The sequence below is a fragment of the Pleurodeles waltl genome, chromosome 1_2 (genome assembly GCF_031143425.1).
Source record: "Pleurodeles waltl isolate 20211129_DDA chromosome 1_2, aPleWal1.hap1.20221129, whole genome shotgun sequence".
Classification (NCBI taxonomy): domain Eukaryota; kingdom Metazoa; phylum Chordata; class Amphibia; order Caudata; family Salamandridae; genus Pleurodeles; species Pleurodeles waltl.
The window spans coordinates 1287811745-1287835622 of NC_090437.1; the positions used below are offsets into that span (position 1 = coordinate 1287811745).

Below are 23878 nucleotides of genomic sequence, written 5' to 3' on the forward strand. Positions count from 1 at the left end.
GACAATGGAACGTACGTCAAACAAAACTGCATATAAATCACCTAGAACTGCTAGCAGTTTTTCAAGCACTAAAAGATTTCCAACCAATAATAGTTCACAAATACATTCTCGTCAAAACAGACAACATGACAACAATGTATTATCTAAACAAACAAGGGGGGACACACTCCACGCAGTTAAGCCTGCTAGCACAAAAATTTTGGCGTTGGGCAATTCACAACCAAATTCGCCTAATAGCACAATTTATACCAGGGATTCAGAATCAACTCGCAGACAATCTCTCTCGAGATCACCAACAGGTCCACGAATGGGAAATTCACCCCCAAATTCTGAACACCTATTTCAAACTCTGGGGAACACCTCAAATAGACTTGTTTGCGACGAAGGAGAACGCAAAATGCCAAAACTTCGCATCCAGATACCCACACAAGCAGTCCCAAGGCAATGCCCTATGGATGAACTGGTCAGGGATATTTGCTTACGCTTTTCCTCCTCTCCCTCTCCTTCCTTATCTGGTAATCAGTCAAAACAAACTCAAACTCATATTAATAGCACCAACTTGGGCAAGGCAACCCTGGTACACAACGCTGCTAGACCTATCAGTAGTACCCCACATCAAATTGCCCAACAGGCCAGATCTATTGACACAACACAACCAAAAGATCAGACACCCAGATCCAGCATCGCTGAATCTAGCAATTTGGCTCCTGAAATCCTAGAATTTGGGCACTTACAACTTACCCAAGAATGTATGGAAGTCATAAAGCAAGCCAGAAGGCCATCCACCAGGCACTGCTATGCAAGTAAATGGAAGAGGTTTGTTTGCTACTGCCATATTAATCAAATCCAACCATTACACACGACTCCAAAACATGTAGTGGGTTACTTGCTTCACTTACAAAAATCTAACCTGGCTTTCTCTTCCATTAAAATACACCTTGCAGCAATATCTGCATACCTGCAGACTACCTATTCAACTTCCCTATATAGGATACCAGTCATTAAAGCATTCATGAAGGGCCTTAAGAGAATTATACCACCAAGAACACCACCTGTTCCTTCATGGAACCTAAATGTTGTCCTAACTAGACTTATGGGTCCACCTTTTGAACCCATGCACTCCTGCGAAATACAGTTCCTAACCTGGAAGGTTGCATTTCTCATCGCCATTACTTCCCTAAGAAGAGTAAGCGAGATTCAGGCGTTTACAATACAAGAACCTTTTATACAACTACACAAGAATAAGGTCGTCCTAAGGACTAATCCTAAATTTTTACCAAAGGTTATTTCACCGTTCCATCTAAATCAAACAGTGGAACTTCCAGTGTTCTTTCCACAGCCAGATACCATAGCTGAGAGGGCACTACATACATTAGATGTCAAAAGAGCATTAATGTATTACATTGACAGAACAAAGAACATCAGAAAGACTAAACAACTATTTATTGCATTTCAAAAACCTCATGCAGGAAACCCAATATCAAAACAAGGTATAGCCAGATGGATAGTTAAATGCATCCAAATCTGCTACCTTAAAGCTAAACGACAGCTGCCCATTACACCAAGGGCACACTCAACCAGAAAGAAAGGTGCTACCATGGCCTTTCTAGGAAACATCCCAATGCAAGAAATATGTAAGGCAGCCACATGGTCTACGCCTCACACATTCACCAAGCACTACTGTGTAGACGTGTTATCCGCACAACAAGCCACAGTAGGTCAAGCCGTATTAAGAACATTGTTTCAGACTACTTCCACTCCTACAGGCTGAGCCACCGCTTTTGGGGAGATAACTGCTTACTAGTCTATGCAAAACATGCGTATCTACAGCGACAGATGCCATCGAACTGAAAATGTCACTTACCCAGTGTACATCTGTTCGTGGCATCAGTCGCTGTAGATTCGCATGTGCCCACCCGCCTCCCCGGGAGCCTGTAGCAGTTCGGAAGTTACCTTCAACTATTTGTATATATATCATTTCAACCTTAAATAAGTACATACTTAGTCACTCCATTGCATGGGCACTATTACTACAATTCAACTCCTACCTCACCCTCTGCGGGGGAAAAACAATCGAAGATGGAGTCGACGCCCATGCGCAATGGCGACAAAGGGAGGAGTCACTCGGTCCCGTGACTCGAAAGACTTCTTCGAAGAAAAACAACTTGTAACACTCCGGCCCAACACCAGATGGCGAGCTATGCAAAACATGCGAATCTACAGCGACTGATGCCACGAACAGATGTACACTGGGTAAGTGACATTTTCAATATCAGGCAGAAAATGGGGGTAACCATGCCAAGAAAGAGGGTACTTTCCTACAACATGGTTACCTGCTATCCCCATTGCTATCCCCATTGCTGTTTACCCTGGCATATGAGCCATTGGCTGGGTGGATACCGTTTAGGGTGGTGCACATTTGAGGACTTGGACTGGACCCAGATTAGGAGGCTGAGTTAATGCAGATAAAATACTATTGCATCTGACTGAATACCAGTGGTCCATACCGAGGTTGGTGACCATCTTATGCATATTTGGGAACCACTCAGGTATACACATCAGTCGTCAAAAATCCGTTCCCCTTTGTAGGAAGTTGGCTCTGTATATACTATTTCAAAGTAAGAAATAGTGTGCACAGAGTCCAAGGGTTCCCCCTAGAGGTAAGATAGTGGCAAAAGTAGATAATTCTAATGCGCTATTTTGTGGTAGTGTGGTCGAGCAGTAGGCTTACCGGAGGGTAGTGTTAAGCATTTGTTGTACACACACAGGCAATAAATGAGGAACACACACTCAAAGACTTAACTCCATGTCAATGGGTTTTTATATAGAAACATATATTTTCTTAGTTTATTTTAAGAACCACAGGTTCAAGATTTACAGTAAACACTTTAAATGTAAGATACTTCAGGAACTTTGAATGAAAACAATATCATGTACAGTCTTTGTAAAAATGGCAATAAGCTATTTTCAAAGTGGACACAGTGCAAAAACCAACAGTTCCTGGGGGAGGTAAGTAAAGGTTTGATTGGGAGAAACACTTACAAGTCTTAGTTCTGGGGCATAGGCAGCCCACTGTTGGGGGTTCAAGGCAACCCCAAAGTTACCACACCAGCATCTCAGGGCTAGTCAGCTGCAGAGGTCAGAGGTGCCCAAAACACATAGGCGCCTATGGAGAACAGGGGTGCTCCGGTTCCAGTCGGCCAGCAGGTAAGTACCTGCGTCCTCGGGGGGGGGCAGACCAGGGGGGTTTTGTAGAGCACTGGGGGTGGGAGGACACAAGTAGGCACACAAAACACAACCTTAGCGGCACAGGGGCGGCCGGGGGCAGTGTGCAAAGCAGGTGTCGGGTTTTGTATAGGTTTCAATGGAAGGACCCGGGGGTCACTCTAGCGGTGCAGGCAGGCACGGGGGGACTTCTCAGGACAGCCACCACCTGGGCAAGGCAGAGGGTCGCCTGGGGGTCACTCCTGCGTCAAAGTACGGTTCCTTCAGGTCCTGGGGGCTGCGGGTGCAGTGTTGATTCCAGGTGTCGGGTCCCTTGTTACAAGCAGTCGCCTCTGGATTCTCTCTGCAGGCGCCGCTGTGGGTGCTCAGGGGGGTCGTCTCTGGTTACTCACGGGCTCGCAGTTGCAGGGGAGTCCTCCCTGAGGTGTTGCTTTTCTGCAGGTCGAGCCGGGGGCGTCGGGTGCAGTGTAGAGTCTCACGCTTCCGGTGGGAAGCGTGAAGTCTTTGGAAGTTGCTTCTTTGTTGCAAAGAAGTAGCTGGTTTTGAACAGGGCCGCTGTTCACAGGAGTTTCTTGGTCCTGTAGTCCAGGGCAATCTTCTGAGGCTTCAGAGGTCGCTGGTCCCTGTCGGATGCATCGCTGGAGCAGGTTTTTGAAGTTGGAGACAGGCCGGTAGGGCTGAGGCCAAAGCAGTTGTCATCTTCCTCCTTCTCTGCAGGCTTGTAGGTCAGCAGTCCTTCTTTCTTCAGGTTGCAGGAATCTGATTTCCTGGATACCAAACTTCAGTGTTTTCAGTGTAGCCATTATGGAGCTGTGGAGTTCGTGTTTGACAAACTCCCAGACCATATACTCTTATGGCTACCCTGCACTTACAATGTCTAAGGTTTTGCTTAGACACTGTAGGGGCATAGTGCTCATGCACATATGCCCTCACCTGTGGTATGGTGCACCCTGCCTTAGGGCTGTAAGGCCTGCTAGAGGGGTGACTTACCTATGTCACAGGCAGTGTGAGGTTGGCATGGCACTCTGAGGGGAGTGCCATGTCGACTTAGTCATTTTCTCCCCACCAGCACACACAAGCTGGTAAGCAGTGTGCATGTGCTGAGTGAGGGGTCCCTAGGGTGGCATAAGACATGCTGCAGCCCTTAGAGACCTTCCCCGTCATCAGGGCCCTTGGTACCAGGGGTACCAATTACAAGGGAATTACCTGAGTGCCAGGGTTGTGCCAATTGTGGAGACAAAGGTACAGTTTAGGGAAAGAACACTGGTGCTGGGGCCTGGTTAGTACGGTCCCAGCACACTTTCAAATCATAACTTAGCATCAGCAAAGGCAAAAGGTTAGGGGGTAACCATGACAAGGAGGCATTTCCTTACACACACTGAGGCCAAATCTGCCAGAATGCTTCAATGGGCGCAAGATGGAGAGCTAAACTCACATTAGAGATTCCCTTGTGGGACTCTAACATACATGGGGAGGGTGTTTAGTGGCTCCGTAAGTGCGATCTCATCATCTCAGAGTTGGGTTATGTCCAAGGGACTGCTGATCTTCCCAGAACTACAAAAGCAATAAAAAATTACAGGCATTTGGTATTTCAAAAATTTGCAACTGAAGCATGCTCTGATTAAACCTAACCATCAACATCATAAAGACCAGTGTCAGTCACTCACTAATAAATATATGTGAGGCACTGGAGGATTGCCATCCAGAGATCTATTCCTCCCTCACTCTTCTCGTAAACCTGCAGAAAGTTAACCTAATGAGGTGTAATTCCCCTGTCATCCTTCACTGGCTTGGCTCCAGCTCAGTCTTAAATTTAAACTGTACATTAGAGCCAGCCCCTGCCTGGCCTAACCCAGATATCATTCCATGTCTTATGTTGGAGTTCGTCCGGCGAGGGACATCTTAAGGAATTTGGGGCCCTGAGCCAAATGTGTTCTGGGGGGCACTGTGCGGGACAGTTTTGTATCTAATATCAGCTCTTTCATGCATTCTTTGGCCAGGTCACTTGACAGTGCACAGGCACAATCGTCCAAATTCTAAATGTGATGTTGGAAGCTGGCTCTGTATATACTATATCAAAATGAGATAGTGTACACAGAGTCCAGGGGTTCCCCAGAGTCTTAACAGAGGCTAAAGTAGATAATTCTAAGACTCTTTTCTATGGTATTTGGTCGAGCAAATAGGCTTATCAGAGGCTAGTGCAAAGCATTTGTTGTACACACACAGACAATAAATGAAGCACACACTCTGTGACTAACTCAAGGCCATTTGTTCTTATATAGCAAAAATATGTTTTGTTACTTTATATCTGATAGAGACTTCTAGCCGCAGGTTCCTTACGTTTGAATTCCCTGGCGTCCGCTTCGAATCCGGAATTTTTTGCTGACCAATAACCTGCACGCGCCATTGGGTGGCATTGTTCCGATCCAAGTGCGTCGTCCGGCTCCACTTGGCTTTGGCGCTGTATGTGACGTCATGGTGGCCTATAAAGGCACCACCCCGGCATGCACATGTCAGTTCTTTTCCTTTCATGTCGGTTAAACGCAGGTGTGCGATCGAGCTACTCTCTGCCTTTTTTGTCAGGCTTTTTTCAACCTTTTTGTCAATTTTTTCATCTGTGCGAGATGTCCTCAAGAAAGACTGGGTTCAGGCCGTGTGGCACCTGCCATCGCTCCATGTCGGTGAGGATCCCCTATCAGGTATGTCTCTGGTGCTTTGACAGACTACGACTCGAAGTCGTTTTCCGACTGCCGGGCCATGGCCTCGAAAGCTTTGAGGGAGCAGTCTCTGAAGCTCATGGCGGCCCAGCAGTCGACACCGGTAGGTGCGACTCCTAGGAGGTCACAGGACCACTGTCACAGGACCACTCCAGGAGCCCCAAGTCTTCTTCTCATTCGAGGTCCTCCGGGCACTTGGGGAAGACACACAAAAAGAAGAATTCCAAGTAGACTTCGCCACGCCCGTCGGCCAATGAGGCAACTCGGGAATGTCGACTATCCGAGCACGGTCGCATGTCCCCCCAAAATCTGGGAGCCTCAGCGACCCCCACTCAATTTATTGAACTTTACGAAGCCATGCGCCTTGTATTTGAGTGGGTTGCCCCCGCTGGTGGGTCTTCGGACCCTACATGGGTCAACAAGGGCCCCATCTGGGGACCCCAGGATCCGATATTGGATGCGGATCGACGCGGTTCCACACAGTTGGCCTCATCTGGTGTCTGTCCCAATGTCAACGCCCCGCCGGTGCCCACTGGTTGTTCAAGCCCCATCTTCATTCCGGATGATCCGAAGCCAGAATGACGTCATATGACTCAGATTCCGACTTTGGTGCCGACATGACTCATATCAGTACCTGAGCCTTATTTTGAAAAGCCAGGCACAGGTGGGGAATGGGAGGGGTCTGAAGACCCTTTAGAATATGGATTGTAACAGGACTGGTATGAAGACCAAGGAGAAGCCAGTAGACAGATACTTTTCCAGATACTGGCATGCTCTCACCTTCTGTGGCTACTGAGGAAGGAGCTTCATATGCCATGGTGATGCATAGAGCAGCTGAGGTATTGGTTCTAGAGTTGCCTACGGTGCCAATCAGGACTAACATCCTGACAGAGGTGCTTCAGCCGTGGGTTTCAGAGCCGATGTTTCCTTTCAACGAAGACCTTACTGATGTCCTGCTACGGACGTTGTCCAAACCCAGCACAGGGGCTCCTGTGAATAGGACAATCAGCCGCCGCTGCCACCATCGACCAGCTCCTACTAACCCTAGTTTCCTCATCCAGCACCACGGAGAGGTTGGTGATCCAAGCCTCCACTTCACATGGTACCTTCCCTTGCGCTCCCCCGGATAGGGAATCCAAGAGGCTGGACCAACTTGGGAAGATGTTTTCTTCCTCCAGGCTGGCTTTCAGGTCCGTAAACACCTCATGCCTGTTGGGCTGTTTTTCCCATACTATATGGGATGCCCCAGGTCCCCGAGGGTGTGCGGGACACTCACTCAAGCCGTCAAAGATGGGAGAAATGCAGCCAAGTTTTTGATTATGTACGGTTTGGACACAACCGACTCACTGGGCAGGGCGATTTCATCGACAGTGGCCCTTCATCGCCACACCTGGCTTCATACGTCTGGCTTTTCAGGGGATGTCCAGGCAAACCTGATGGGCATGCCCTTTGACGGCTCACGCCTTTTTGGAGAAAAGGCAGACACGGCGCTTGAGATGTTCAAGGACTCTCGAGCTATGGCCATATCCTTGGGCCTCTCGGCACATGCTCCCTAGCAGTCAGCTTTTCACCCCTTTCGAGGCCTTGGAAGGGGTGTGGTACCATGCCACCCACAGGTCAGCCACCATCCTCCACTTCTCAGCCTGCAGTTCGAGGTTGTGGTGCCTTCAGACCCAGAAGGTCTAGCCAGAGGTCAGCCACACCCAGCCCCCCTCTTCCACAGCGCCCAAGTCCTCCTAGTATGATTCTGCAAGACCATGCTTGTCCAGTTGGAGGGAGGATTCAGTTTTATCTCCCTGACTGGTGGTCCACAACATCGGCCAAATGGGTCTTGCAGATCATACATGAGGGCTATTCCCTCCCCTTCAGTCTTTCCCTCCCTCTATGCCTCCATTAAAAGAACTGCTGATGGAGGATCATTTAATCTTGCTCTGTGAGGAAGTTACAGCTCTCTTGACAAAGGGAACCATAGAAATGGTCCTGATGTCAGAAGTAGGCAGTGGTAGTTATTCCCGCTACTTTCTGATTCCAAAAAGAACAAGGGTCTTCACCCTATCTTGGATTTAAGGGATGTCAACCTCTTACTCAAAAAGGAGAAATTCAAGATGCTCACTATTGCTCAGGTCTTGTCTGCCCTAGACCAAGGAGACTGGATGGTAGCGTTGGACTTGCAGGATGTGTATTTTCACATCCCCATCCTGCCTGCCCACAGGCGTGCTACTTGCGGTTCAAGGTGGACCACGAGCACTTCCAGTTTACCGTGCTCCCCTTTGGTCTCATCAGTGCCCCTCGGGTGTTCACCGAGGTGATGGCGGTGGTAGCAGCTCATCTGTGCAGGTTAGGGATTTCAGTCTTCCCTTACCTTGACTGGCTGTTAAAGGCTCCTACGGCCCAACGTGCTGAAGTCACACCTGAGTCCCTCTCAGAAGCTCCCTTTCATTGGAGCCGTTCTGGACACAGTGCAGTTTCGGGCTTATCCTCCCGAACAGCGAGTCCAGGATATTCAGGTTTTGATACCGATATTTCGGTCTCTATCTTGGATTTTGGTGAGCAGACTCTAAGGCTGTTGGGACTCATTGCCTCCTGCGTCCTGTTAGTCAAGCATGCCAGAATGGCATATGAGGACTCTGCAGTGGGACCTGAAGTTCCAGTGGGCACTGCATCAGGGCAATCTTACCAACACGGTTCAGATCTCGGAGGGAACTGCAAAAGACCTGCAGTGGTGGTTAGTGAACTGCAATTGAGTCAGAAGCAGACTCCTTTCCCTTCCCCAGCCAGATCTCACAGTAGTGACAGATGCGTCACTTCTGGGATGGGGTGGCCATCTGGGAGAGGTGGAGATCAGAGGCCTCTGGTCTCCAGCGAAATCTGGACTCCATATTAACTTACTGGAGATCTGGGCGATCCTACTGGCATTAAAAGCATTTCTTCCTGTTGTAAAAGGGAAAATAGTGCAGGTATTCACGGACAACACCACAGCAATGTGGTACTGCAACAAGCAGGGCAGTGTGTGGGTCATGGACCCTTTGTCAAGAGGCTCTGCGTCTCGACATGGCTGGAACAGCAGGGCATAACCCTGGTGGTTCAACACCTGGCAGGTTCTCTGAATGCCAGCGCAGACAAACTCAGCCGTAGGTGCCTGTCGGATCATGAATGGTATCTGACCTGGAGGTGGCGCAAGGACTCGTTCAGCAGTGGGGAAGACCCTTGGGTAGATCTGTTCGTCTTTGCATGAAACGTGCAATGTCAGCAGTATTGCGCGTTGGAGTTTCCAAGGCGGCAATCTCTCAGCAACACTTCATTGCAAGTGGAGTTCAGGCCTCCTGTACGCCTTTCAGCCCATACCACTTCTGCCCAGAGTTCTCAAGAAGATGAAGAACGACTGGGCCCAAGTTATCCTACTGGCTCCGATTGGGCACGGAGAGTCTGGTATCCCGAGCTTCTGAAAATGAGCATCAATCCTCCAATCAGGTTGCCCCTTAGGGAGGATCTTCTGTCGCAGCAGCAGGGGAAGGATTTCCACCCAAAACTGTCAATCTGCGCCTTCATGCATAGAGATTGAGCGGCGGCAGTTGATGACTTTTGACCTTCCTCCCGAAGTCTGTAAAGTTATTTTGGCAGCTAGGCGTCCCTCCACTAAAACGGTATACATCTGCCGTGGGAAACGCTTTGTATAATATAGTACCAAAAGGTCTTTCTGCTTCTCTTTCTCAAATCCTTCTCTTTATACTTTCCCTTGCCCAGCAGTGTTCTGCCTTGGGTTCTCTCAAGGGCTATCCCACTTTCTTATTGGCATTCCTTCAGCTGCCTGACAAGCCTTCACTTTTCAAATCGCCCATTGTACATAGGTTCCTCAAAGGGCTTGTACATATGTTTCCCCCTACACCCTTTGTTTTTCCGCAATGGGCCTTAAATCTGGTCCTCGCATTTCTTATGTGTGCTCCCTTCGAGCCCTTAGACAACTGTCCCCTCTGGCTGCTCACCATCAAGACAGCCTTCCTAGTGGCAATAACATCTGCCAGGAGGGTGAATGAGATGCAGGCCCTTTCATCCAAGCCACTGTATCTCACCATATTTTCCGAGAAGTTGGTTCTCAGAACTTGTGCCTCTTTCCTCCCCAAGGTGGTGACCCCATTTAACCTGGGTCAGAGCATCACCCTGCCCGCCTTCTTTGCTCTACTGCATCCCTCTAAAGAAGAGGAGCAACTCCACCGGCTGTAACCAAAAAAAGTGTTGTCGTTCTACCTTGACCGCACAAGAGTTTCGGGTGGATGACCAACTCTTTGTGGAGTATGTGGGAGCAAAGAAGGGTTGGGCAGTGCAGAAGTGAATCATTTCACGCTGGGTCGTTGTCTGCATCACGATCTGCCGCGTATTGGCCAGGAAGCAGCCGTCTGAGGGCTTGAGGGCTCCTTCTACCAGGGCAAAGCTGCTACCACTGCACTAGTTTGGGGTGTTCCAGTCCTGGATATCTGTCAAGCAGCAACGTGGGCATCCTTGAACAGGTTGCAAAACATTACTGCCTGGATAATCGGGTACGGAGAGACTGGCACTTTGCCAGTTAGGTCCTACAGGACTTTTTAGTGTAGCAGAGGTATCCGCAGCCCACAGCCAGGAGGTTATGGCTTGAGTATCTATTCAAAGGTAAGGAATCTGCAGCTAGAAGTCTATCAGACGAACAAGTTGCTTACCTTCGGTAACGCAATATCTGGAGACACTATCTAGCTACAGATTCCTTACACCCACCCATTCCTCCCTCCCTCTGCTGATATGTGTAGTAGGGTTAGGGTTTATCACTTTCAGGGCCCTAGTTTTGCACGGAATGACTGTTGGTTCATCCATGAGACTGCACTTCTGGTGTGGAAGCTCGTGGGTAAAAGAACTGACATATGGTGGTGCCGTTATAGGTGACTGTGACGTCACAGACAGCTCCAACAACGCTGATGACACCACGTGGAGCTGAATGCCACACGCAGATCCGAACTACACCACCCGACGCTGCTCAACAAAAAATTCCAGATTCGAAGCTGACCCCAGGGAATTAAAAGATAAGGAATCTGCAGCTAGATAGTCTCTACCAGATAATGCGTTACCAAAGGTAAGTAACTTGTTCGTCTAGAGCCACAAGATTCAAGTTGCAGGTAAGTACATTTGCAAGTAAATATCCAATATGTGTATCAATACCGCTTTGTTTCAATTTGGCAAGTTAAATGATTTTCAAGAAAATAGCAAAAATCTGTTTTAAGAGTTGACACTGCAATTTTCAGAAACTGTTCGGGGGTTTAGTACGTTTTTGAGGTAAGTACAGGACTTAGAGTTCCAATCTCTGGGGTTTAGGATGTCCACAGTTTGGGGTTCAAGTTAACCCCAAACACCCACCACCAGCAACACGGGCCGGCCAGGTGCAGAGGTCAAAGATGATGCAGGATTTAAAATGGAATCCTATGGAGACAGAGGACACTCGAAATCTGGCCTGCTTGCAGGTAAGTACCCACGTCATTCGGAGGCCAGCACCAAATACACACCCTCAGTGGAACAGGGGTGGCTGGGTGCAGGGTGCATACACATTATTGGGCTCCCAATGCTTTTCAATAGGGGGACCTAAGGGGCTCATAAGGATGCTGCAGGCTAGGTCCAGGGGGTCGGTTCTTGAAAACCACAGGCTGGACAAGGAGGGCCGTCTGCTGAACTTTGCTGGACTGGTGGTCAGATTCTCCAAGGCCAGGGGGCTAAGGGTGCAGGGGTACCTTTAGGTTTCGGAAATCTTCGTCTGGTTCTCTCATGGTCTGGGAGGTCCTCCGGATTTAGGCAGCAGGTGTCATTGTGTTGGACAGGATGGTCAACCCAGGGTGGACACTTGGTCAGAATCTCCTGATTACTGTCTCGTCGGTTGGGCCACCTGGACACGGAACGTGGGCATCTGGTGCAGAGTGGGCAGGACTTGCTGGCCCGGGGCTGTTCTGGAGTCTCTTCTTAGTTTCTTTCTGGACAGGGCCACTGTCCACTCTGGATCTTGGTCCTCTGGGGTGCAGGCAGTCCTCTTGAAGCTTTTAAGAGGTCGCTGGTCCTGCAGGATGCATCGCCTTTTTGTAGCAGGGCTTCAGAAGCCAGAAACAGGCCTGTAGTGCTGGGGCCAAGTCAGCTGGTGTCTTCAATCTTCTCTGCTGGGTGTCAGCTTAGCAGTCCTTCTTTCTTCTTGTCGTCTTCTTGAGGTTGCCAGGAATCTGACGAGCTAGGTTCAAGGGAGCCCTTCAGTCTTGGATCCTTAAGGGCGTTACAGGGGTCAGAGAGCAGTAGCCAATGGCTACTGTCCCTGAAGGTGACTACACCCTTTCCGGTGTCCACTCCCTTTAGGGAGGGGGACACAGACCTAACCCTGTTGGTCCCTGTCCTCCAAACCAAGATGGAGGATTTGCAAGGTGGGGGTCACTTCAGCCCTGGACACCTTAGGGGTGGTCCTAGCTGAAGTGGTCACTGCTCCTTGTTTTTCCTATTCCCACCGGACTTGCCGCTAAAAACGGGGTTAGACAGGAGGTGGGCATCTCCACTAGCTGGAGTGCCCCGAGGCACTGTAACAAGAGACCTGAGCCGTTGATGTTCTCCGCCAGGTGTTAAAGTTCCTGGAGGGGGAGGTGTGAAGCACCTCCACCCATTCAAGGCTTTGTTTCTGGCCACAGACTGCACTGATTCTCTCACCCCATGTGGTCCGAAACTTGTCTGGAAGTTTGAGGCTGCCACAGACCAGTCAGTCCTGCACTAGAAGGTTGACTAAAATACAGGAGGCATCTCTAAGATGCCCTCTGGATGCATGTTTCAGTAAATCCAGCACTGGCATCAGTGTGGGTTTATTGTGCTGAGAAGCTTGATACCAAACCTCCCAGACTTCAGTGAAGCCATTATGGAGCTGTGGAGTCCGTAATGTCAAGCTCCTAGCCCATATATTGAGTATGGCCATACTGCACTTAAAATGTCTAAGAATGGACTTGGACACTGTAGGGGCATATTGCACATGCAACTATCCCCTCACCTATGGTATAGTGAGCACTACCTTAGGGCTGTAAGGCCTGCTAGAGGGGTGACTTACCTATGCCGTATGTAGTGGTTTGTGGGCATGACACCCTGAAACTTTGGCTTTATCTCTCCACCAGCACACACAAGCTGCAATGGCAATGTGCATGTGCTTGGTGAGGGGTCCCCCTGGGTGACATAATACATGCTGCAGCCCTTGGGGACCTTCCCTGGCTGTGACAATTGTGGAAGCAATGGTACATTTTTTAAAATAGAATCCTGGTGTTAGGGCCTGGTTAGCAGGATCCCAGCACTCTGTCAAGTCAGCATCAATATTAGACAAAACGTGGGGGGTAACCATGCCAAAAAGAGCACTTTTCTACAGTTTGTTTAATATTCATGGATAGTGATGTGTGTTTTCAATATTGTAACACAGCAGAAACGTGCTAATATCACTGCACATGATCTCTGTGACACCCTCCTATTTCTCACTGGTAAGGTTATTTAAAAAAAATATATATGGATTTTGCATGAAACATAAACCTAACATTTCTTGGCAAAAGGTCTGTCATAGAGACTCATACATCACCCACATTAAAAATAAGTTTAAGAATTATTCAAGGTCATCAGGGCAAGACTCTGCAGAATACAGCTGCTTCTATCTTAGGGTCCCCTGAAAGGCTGGAGCCCTGTGCTAGAGTACACTTTGCCCATGCCTTACAAAGTTTCTACTCTTGGCTGGGCGGTGGCAAGACAGCATCTCCTGGACACATGGCACACTCATTCCTTGCTGTGATCTCTTCTCTGCCAGACTTTGAATTACTTAAATTGTTTGTCACTGTTTTTTAGGGCTCTTACTTTCTTCATGTCTGCCGGGGTCATAGTGGCAGTATGCTCGCTCAGGCAGGAGCATGCTTCCTCCAGTGAGGCCCCACCTGTATTTGAAGCCTTTTGCCTTAAGCAGATCTGTGACTGGTCTAAACAGTCTAAATGTTGTTAACTTTATGGGGATAAGTCCTGGAAGAGTTGTATTGCTCGCACAGTTGAACAAGATAGGGCCCGTTTCGCAGGCCTTAGTCACAGTGATTTCTTTTTCCTCATAAAATGTCTGGGGATGAGACCTTGGGTTTCTGACGCTGGACATCTGTATGTGTTCTATTCTGTCTAATCAGCATCTGGCCTGAACCTTTCAATATGTCTTCAAAGAGGGTCTGTACATATTCTGTTAGAATGCTACTCTGCATTTCTTTGGATGTTTTGCGAATGTAGATGTTCTGATAGAGACTTCTAACTGCAGATTCATCAGCTTTTGAATATTCCACAGGTGTAAAAATAAATTGTGAAGCTTTTTCAGCAGTAACTCTGTGTGCTGAAAGGTGGCACCATGCAGCTCAGCACTGCTATACTGCCGCAGAAATGTGTGGAGTGGGAGTAGAAATCATGTTAGATAATGCCATCTGTTTGCATAATTGAAAGGGGGGGTGATTTGAGGCATTTTCTTCCTCAGAGGCTCAGAAGAGGTAGAAGTTACTACGTCAGTAGGCCTTTAGAAACAGATCGCTGCCACTAGGATAGAGTGCCTATGCTTGTTATTGCAACAGGGTCATAGTTGAGGACAGGGCTGCCCTGGATCTTATTTTGGGCATTGCAGCCAGTGCCTACACATCTTGTGTTCGCATAAAGTGGTGTGCATTTGCCTGAGGTGAGGATCCCTAGTACTCTGCCCAGTCCCCCAGCTGCCTCTAATTTGGTTCTCGGGCATTTGGCTTTCAGTGACATGTATGACGCACGAGTTAGCGATGAACCAGTGTCAGCACATATGGATTGTGCCTATATGCGGCTCCATTTAATTACTTTTCAGAGGTGCGTAAGATTGCTATGGTGCAGCCGCCTGCCCCCTTCGCTTACAAGGGTGTTCTAACCTTCAGAACAGATATTCCCCCTATAAAGAGGGTTCCTGTCATTGCAGACTTGGACCCTGCCCTCTGGAACTGGTATGCTATGCTGCTCTGGATTTCCTATCACGATCGCCAATCCTAACGGATTCTGTATTGCTGTACCCTTTTGTATCCCCCTGTAATGTATACCTCCAGAGGCACTCTTATGTAGCTAAGTGGCACATTGTTATTTGTTAAATAAACCAATGTTGTCAAAAACAAATCATCACTGTGGTGTCCTGTAGTGCCACCTGCCAGTCTACTGAAACATTTATGGAAAATTCTAGATCCAGTGTAGCGATCACCTGGGTTATATCCACCAGATAGATTATCTAATATTAGTAGCTTGTTCAGCAAATATGACTGTTAGGATGTACAGTTTATGTGGTCTGATTTAGTCTATTTAAATGTGATACTTCTGTATATGTACTTTTGCTACACTCCAGAGCATGTTTGATGTAGGAAAGTACCCTCTTTTTGGCATGGTTGCCTGCTTTCGGTATGGTTTGACTGTTTTCACTAGGATCCTGCTAACCAGGATCCCAGTGATTGTGTGCTCTCCCTCTAAATTTGGTTGTTTAGGATTTTGCACACCCCACAATTTGCATACTGGTGCCCCCGTATATGTCCTTAGTATATGGTATTAGGTACCCAGGGCATTGGTGCACCAGGGGTTCCCCACGGGCTGCAGCATGTATTGTGCCACCCATGGGAGCCCATGCAAAATGTGTCTGCAGGCCTGACATTGCAGCCTGCGTGAAAAGGTGCATGCACCCTTTCACTACAGGTCACTGTAATTCACCCCTATGGTAGGCCCTCCTAGCCTAGAGGGCAAGGTGCATGTGTGTGAGGGAACCCCTGCATGAGAAGAGGTGCCCTTGCGAACTCCAGCTCAATTACACTGGCCTTCATAAGTGTGGGGAAGCCATTTTTACCTGTGTACTGGGCACAGGTCACTACCTGTGTCCAGCTACATAATGATAACTCCGAACCATGAGATGTTTGTTATCAAACATGTTGGAATCGTACCACAATACTGTTGCCCTTATTGGTTGTATGATTCCGTGCATGCTGGAGGATCCTTAAAGGACCCCCAGCCTTGCTCCTACCAGTCTTCTGGGGTTTTCCGGGCAGCCCGCACTGCTGCCACCTCTCAGAGAGGTTTCTGCCATCCTGCTGCTTGACCAGTTCAGGCAGAGGAAGGCAGAACAAAGGATTTCCTTTGGGCGAGGGAGGTAACACCCTCTCTCCTGGAAATAGGTGTTACATGGCTTGACAGGGGTAGCCTCTCCAAGCCACTGGTATGCTTTGAAGGGCACATTTGGTGCTCTCCTTGCATAAACCAGTTTGCACCAGTCCAGGGATCCCTGGTCCCTGCTCTGGTGCAAAACTGGACAAAGGAAAGGGGAATGACCACTCCCCTGTCCATCACCACTGTAGGGGTGTGCCCAGGGCTCCTCCAGGTGACCACTTGATTCTGCCATCTTGAATCCAAGGTGGGCAGAGGCCTCTGGGAACATCTGAGTGGCTAGGTCAGATAGGTGACTTAGCAGCCCTCTCTTGATTGGTGGTCACCTTGCCAGGTGACCAGTCCCTGTTCCTGGTCTATTTAGGGTCTCCCTCTTAAGTGGGTCCTCAGATTCCAGTAGGACTCCTCTGCATCGTTTACTTCATCTTCTGGCCACGGGGACTGCAACTGGACCCTCCAGGAACCGACAGTCTGTAACTTCAGCCACAACTCAGCTGTGCAAAATTGTTTCACTGGCTCCTTCCAGCAACTGCAACATTTCCCTGGCTGTGCATCCTCTGAGGGCGACGAGCCTTCAGCCTGCACAAGAAGTAAGAAGGAATCTCCCTTGGAGTGAAGGAGTCACTCCCCTGCATCCGCGATACCAGCTGCAACGACGACCGGCTGCGTGGATTTCCTCTCCTCCGTAACTGCCTGGATCCTGCATCTGGAGTGGTCCCCTTGGTCCTCTCTACCAGCTGTCCAACTTGGGAGACGGTAAGCTGGTGCCTCTTCTTGCAGGACAGTACCACTGTGCACTGCGACTCTTGCACCTGCCAAGCCTTGTTTGCTCCTCCTCCAAGGGATATCCAGGCTCCTTGTGGCCCCGGTCCCCAGCACTCTTCCCTGCAAAGTACAGTCTTCTGCGTGCTGCTGCAGCGACATGGGACTCCTCTTCAGGTTTGCTGAGCGGGCCTCACTGCAACTCTTGTGCCTGCTACCAGTAGGTTACCTTTGGGGTCTGCCTCCTCTTCTTGTGACTGTCCCAGCTGCTGAGGTCACTCGAACTCTCCTCTTTAGGTCAAGTCCCCTGGATCTTGCTGGTCCTCTTCAGCCTTGCAAACCTTCTTCTCCATCTCTTGCATTTGCCAAGGGTTGTTTGTGGTTTCCAGCACTACTGACTGACTGCATCTCGACCACTGACGTGGGACATCACTTGCATCACTTCTGGGGATCCTCTTTAGCTCCTGTGCTACACTGCTGACCACCTTTATCCACTGTAGACCTGGTCCTGCATCCACAGAAGGGTGGATAGTGGCTCCTGCCACCACCGGACATTCCATCACAAATTGAACTTGGTCCCCTTCCTTTGCAGGTCCTCTTCTGTCAGGATTCACTTTTGGGTTCTTCCACTCTTGGTTCGGTATTGCATAATCCCTTTCCAAAGTCCTCCTGTTGTTTTGGGGGGAAACTAGTTACTTGCATCTGCTCGCCTGGCCGTGGGGGGGGGGGTGTCACTCTGGTACTCACCTCTTGAGGTTCCTAGTTCCTCCAGCTCCCTTCTGCTGATTCCGCTTCCTTAGGTGGGGGACTGCTTTACACATTCAACTTTTTTAGTATATGGTTTGGCCCTCCCCTAGGTCTCTCACTATTTGCAATTGGTTTAACCAATGTTTATTGCTTTCTTTGCTATTTGTTGACTACTAATGTGTATATAATAGTGTTTTCTTACCTCCAGTTGAGGGATTGCCTATTCAGTATTCTAGTATTTGTGTTACTATAATAAAGTACCTTTATTTTTGTAACACTGTGGTTCTTTCATGTGAGTGTGCTGTGTGACTATAGTGGTATTCAATACCTTTGCATGTCTCATAGATAAGCCTTGGCTTCTCATCCACAGCTACCTCTAGAGAGCCCTAGCTTCCTAGACACTGCCTACAGTTCACTAATAGGGGATACCTGGTATAAGGTGATAACACCATAGGTGCTCACCACACACCAGGCCAGCTTCCTACATTCGAAGTATCATGTGAAATGGAAATAATAAAAAAAATATGCACAGGTATTAATGATGTGTTTTTTTTCCCTCCAGTTGTTTTCTCTCTCTGCTTCTTGTTGCTGCTGTGGTTTGGAAGATCAAGCAAAGCTGTTGGGCATCACGAAGGAGAGAGGTTAGTTAGAAACAATGCCTTCTTTTGATACAGACCTTCTCATTTCATCATTTAGAAACTTCTCTACTCAGTCTGTACGTTTTTGAATCTGTTCAGCCATTACACCAGTGATAAACAAATGTACATGAACAGTGGTTCGCCCTATGATATTTCTGGCTTCGTCGCTCTTTTAAACCAGCCATCAGTCAACAAAATCCATAGGCTTCATTCTGGGCATCCCCTGCAATTTCACCATACACATTAATTAATAAAATGGATGCAATGTTAATTTAGTTTATTGGGCGGGATAAAATCTTGTATGAAGGACCAAGACCTTAAAGTAGTATTTTTCCAGGCTCCATTCTATTTAGCATCCCCAAAATACATCTAGGTCTATTAAAAATGGCCCTATAAGCCACTCCTTGGTCTCTTAGAGGCATCTATAAAGTGGCTTGTGTATTGAATAAAATCCTGCACCTCAGTTTGTCACATTATGTCATCTAATCTGAAAAGCTCAAGAGTTCTTCTCTCTCTGAAGACCTAGAACTCTTCTTGGATGTTGCTGTGTTAAAAAAAAAAAAAAAAAAGGTGAGCTCCATGAATGGATATTTCTATTGTAGGTCTGAAACTTCATCTCCCATGTACACCTAAATTGTCCCTTCTCACTACACTTTTATGGGTGAATGCAAACTCCTCCCTTAGAACTGTCCTTTTTCACAGTCTTTTATTTTAGTCTGTCACATAACCATTGTTTTCTGTCACCTTGATTTGCTTCTCCTCATCTCTATGTATTTTCTACTCATCTCTCCGCTCCATTCCATAGGCAAATACTTTGAAAAACAAAGTTTTTATGCATAAAATATATGCTATCTCTTTGAAAACTTTGGGAGAAACTTGTATGTTACTGTGGTTGAACATAGACTAATTTTACCTTTGTTTCTTTTTCATTTGTTTCTTCTGCTCCCTCATCTGTTTGACTTCATCATCTATCATTGTGTGCTTTCACTTGGCTTCTCGCTGGGTCTCTGCTTTGCTTCTGGTCTGGAGTATCTGATAGAGACTTCTAGCTGCAGATTCCTTACCTTAAAATTTCCAGGAGTCCGCTTGGAATCTGGAACTTTTGCTGAGCAATACCCTTGCGCACACTGTCGGGTGGCGGCGTCGTGATCACTTGGCGTCATTGGAGCCGCCTGTGACGTCACAGTCGCTTATACAGGTACCACCCAGGCGTGCGTACGTCCGTTCTTTTCCTTCCACACCAGTTAAAGCGCAGACCCAGAACAGAGCTACCCTCTCTTTTGACCAGCCTTTTCAACCTTGTTGTCCATGTTTTTTTGTCTCTGTGCGAGGTTGACCTTGAGAAAGACCAGATTCAAACCGTGTGGCTCCTGCCATTGTGCCATGTCGGTGACAGATCCACACGAGGTAAGTCTCTGGTACATAGATTGAGACTGACTCAGTAGTGTGCCCACTGCTGGGCAATGGCTTTCAAAGCTTTGAGGGAGTATCCCTGAAGCTCATGGTGGCCCGGCAGTAGACGTCGGCAGGCGCGACTCCTCGGAGATCATGGCCCCGGTCAAGTAGGAGGTTGCGGGGATGCTCCAGGAGCCCCAAGTCCTCTTTGTCCCCCTCGAGGTCCTCCGACCACTCGGGAAGAGGCACAAGAAGTCCAAGCAGACTTCAACTTCCCCTCGCCTGTTGGCTAACTATCCCAGTCAAGGAGGAGGTTGCGGGCTGCTCCAGGAGCCCCAAGTCCTCTTTGTCCCACTCGAGGTCCTCCGGCCACTCGGGGGGTGGGGGGGGGGGGGGGGGGGGAGGGAGGCACTAGAGGTCCAAGCAGACTTCAATTTCCCCTCGCCTGTTGGTTGACGAGGCAAGTTGCTTACATCGACGTTCCAGGTAGGGTTCTGCAGATCCTTTGCCAGGGCCGACTCCAACACCCCACTACCCTCTCAATTCAGACCCCCTCACCCCTCCTTCCCCTACTAGGAGCCGGAGCAACTCTCGCTCAGATCAGAGTTTTACGAGGCCATGCATCTCGTATTTGAGTGGGCTGGCCCCATTGGCGCACCTTCGGGCCCCAGAGGGTCGTCAGGGGCTGCATCAGGTTCCACTGGGGCGGCTTCTACGCCGATGGGGTCTCTTGGATCTAATGTCAGATCCGAGACAATGCCGAGTCCACACAGTCGGCCTCCTCCGGCGTCGCTCCTGACAGAGACGTTACTGGCACCCACTGGTGATATTCTAATATCCGATGACCTGAGACGAAACTGCATCAAACAACGTAGATTCTGGTGCCAACAGGTGCCAAATCATTGCTTGAGTCTTTCTATCCTCAGCCAGGCATTGGTGAGCAATGGGACCCTCTGGACTCTCATTTGGAGCAAATGGACTGCAATGGAGAGATAGAAGAGTGCAGTGGACTGGACAACTCTCCAGATTCTGGGATGCTCTCCCCTCCTAAAGTGGCTATAGAGGAGGGAGCATCGTATGCTATGGTGGCGCGTAGGACAGCTTAGGTCCTGTACTTAGATCTTCCTATGGTGCTGGTCAGGACTAATCTCCTGACTGAGGTGCTTCAGCCAGGGGTTTCCACATCGGAACCCATGTTATCCTTTGATGAAGCCCTCACAGATATCTTGCTAAGGGACGTGGTCCAAACCCAGCGCAGGGGCTCCTGTAAGTAGGACAGTTGGCCCCCATCGTGCAGCTCCAGATGATCCTAGCTTCCTCACACAACAACCCACCCTGGAGAGCTTGGTGGTACAAGCCTCCACTTCCCATGGCGCCTTCCCTTCTGCTCCCCCGGATAGGGAATCCAAGAGGCTGGACCAGCTTGAGAAGATGTTTTCTTCCTCCAGTCTGATATTGAGGACAGTAAACACATCATGCCTATTGGGCTACATTTCACATACTTTATGGGATACAGTGGCGCAGGTGCCGCCTCAGGTCACTGAGGGCGTGCTGGACGCTCTCTCACTCTCTCACTCTCTCACAAGCAAAGATGGGGAGAAATGCAACCAAGTTTACTATCCGGTGTGGATTGGACAACACTGACTCGCTGGGTAGAGAGTTGTCGACGGTGGCCCGCTGACGCTATGCCTGGCTTTGTACATCTGACTTTTCGGGGGATGTCCAGGCAAACCTTATGGACATCCCCTTAGATGGGTCCTGCATATTTGGCAGAAAGGCAGAAACTGCGCAGGAGCGCTTAAAGGACTCATGAGCTATGGCTAAGTCCTTGGGCTTCTCAGCAACTGTAAGGAAATGCCATCCTTGGCATGGTTACCCCCCTAACCTTTGCAATTTGTTGATGCCAGTTATGATTGAAAGTGTGCTGGGACCCTGCTAACCAGGCCCCCGCACCAGTGTTCCTTCCCTAAACTGTAACTTTGTTCCCACAATTGGCACAGCCCTGGCACACAGATAAGTCCCTTGTAAATTGTACCCCTGGTACCAAGGGCCCTGTGGCCAGAGAAGGTCTTTGAGGGCTGCAGCATGTATTAGGCCACCCTGGGGACCCCTCACTCACCACATGCACACTGCCTCACAGCTTGTGTGCTGGTGGGGAGAAAATGACTAAGTCGACATGGCACTCCCCTCAGGGTGCCATGCTCACATCCCACTGCCTGTGGCATAGTTAAGTCACCCCTCTAGCAGGCCTTACAGCCCTAAGGCAGGGTGCACCGTACCACAGGTGAGGGCATAGTTGCATGAGCAATATGCCCCTACAGTGTCTAAGCCAAATCTTAGACATTGTAAGTGCAGGGTAGCCATAAAAAGTATATGGTCTGGTAGTTTGTCAAATACGAACTCCACAGTTCCATAATGGTTACACTGAAATCTGGGAAGTTTGGTATCAAACTTCTCAGCACAATAAATGCACACTGGTGCCAGTGTGGGATTTATTGTAAAATACACCCAGAGGGCATCCTAGAGATGCCCCTGAATATTAGTTCGACTCCTAGAGCTAGGCTGACCAGTTTCTGCCAGCCTGCCACAACCAGATGAGTTTCTGGCCACATGGGGAGAGTGCCTTTGTCACTCTGTGGCCATGAACAAAGCCTGTACCTGGTGAAGGTGCTTCTCATCTCCCCCTGCAGGAACTGTAACACCTGGCGATGAGCCTCAAAGGCTCATGCCCTTTTGTTATAGCATCCCATGGCATCCCCGCCCCTCCGGCCACTGCCCCCCACTTTTGGCGGCAAGGCAGGAGATAATGCGAAAAACAAGGAGTCACCTACCAGTCAGGACAGCCCCTAAGGTGCCCTGAGCTGACCCCTGCGTTTAGAAATCCTCCATCTTAGTTTTGGAGGATTCCCCCAATAGGAATAAGGATGTGCCCTCCTCCCCTCAGGGAGGAGGCACATAGAGGGTGTAGCCACCCTCAAAGGGCAGTAGCCATTGCCACTGCCCCCACGACCTAAACACACCCCTAAATTTAGTATTTAGGGGCGAACCGGAGCCCAGGAAATCAGATTCCTGCAACCTACAACAACAAGGACGACTACTGACCTGAAAGCCCCGCAGAGACGACAGACACCAACTGACTTGGCCCAGCCCTACTGGTCTGTCTCCAGACTCAAAGAACCTGCACAGCAACACATCCGACAGGACCAGCAACCTCTGAGGACTGCCCTGCACCTAAAGGACCAAGAAACTCCCGAGAACAGTGGCACTGTTCAGAAACTGCAACAACTTTGAAGCAACTTTTAAAGAACTCTCACTTCCTGCCGGAAGTGTGAGACTTCACACTCTGCACCCAACTCCCCAGCTCGAGCTCAGGGGAACCAACACCGCAGAGAGGACTCCCAGGTGACTCCAACGATGTGGACACCCTGAGGCGCACCCCCACAGCGACGCCTGCAGAGAGGATCCAGAGGCTCCCCCTGACCGCGACTGCCTGGTAACAAAGTAACCAACGCCTGGACCAAGCACTGCACCTGCAGCCCCCAGGACCGAGCGGAACCACCTACCCGTGCAGGAGTGACCAGCAGGCGGCCCTCATCCTAGCCCAGTCGGTGGCTTGCCCGAGACGCCCCCCTGTGCCCTGCCTACATTGCCTAAGTGACCCCCGGGTCCCTCCATTGCTTTCAATAGCAAACCCAATGCCTACTTTGCCTACGTTACCTGGCCTCCCCTGTGCTGTTGAGGGTGTTTTTCTTGGGCTTGTATGTGTTTCCTCCCCCCCCCCCCCCCCCCCCAAGTGCTCTACAAAACCGCCCTGGTCTGCTCCCCGAGGACGCAGGTACTTACCTGCTAGCAGGCTGGAACCGGAGCCCCTCTGTTCTTCATAGGAGCCTATGTGTTTTGGGCCCTCCTTTGACCTCTGCACCTGAGTTGCTGGTGCTGTGGCTTTGGGGTTGCATTGAACCCCCAGCGGTGGTCTTCCTATGCCCAGGAGACTGACTGTGTAAATGCTTTAATTACCTGAGAAACCTAACCAAACTTACCTCCCCCCCAGGAACTGTTGATTTTTGCACTGTCCACTTTTGAAATAGCTTATTGCCATTTTAACCAAAACTGTGTGTACTACTGTTTTAAATCAAAGTTCTATACACTTTATGAAATACCTTGCATTTTATGTACTTACCTCAAATCTTGAATTTTGTG

At 49.2% G+C, this 23878-nt stretch overlaps 1 protein-coding gene across 2 annotated transcripts in view; it reads left to right on the top strand.

The window, feature by feature from the left end:
* ATRN (attractin) overlaps window positions 1-23878 on the top strand; it is a 670776-nt gene that overhangs the window by 543044 nt on the left and 103854 nt on the right. For both annotated transcript variants that reach the window (XM_069205063.1, XM_069205055.1), the window contains exon 26: window positions 18208-18286. In XM_069205063.1, the coding sequence (XP_069061164.1) occupies window positions 18208-18286 (79 nt within the window). The remainder of the gene's footprint in view (window positions 1-18207; window positions 18287-23878) is intronic.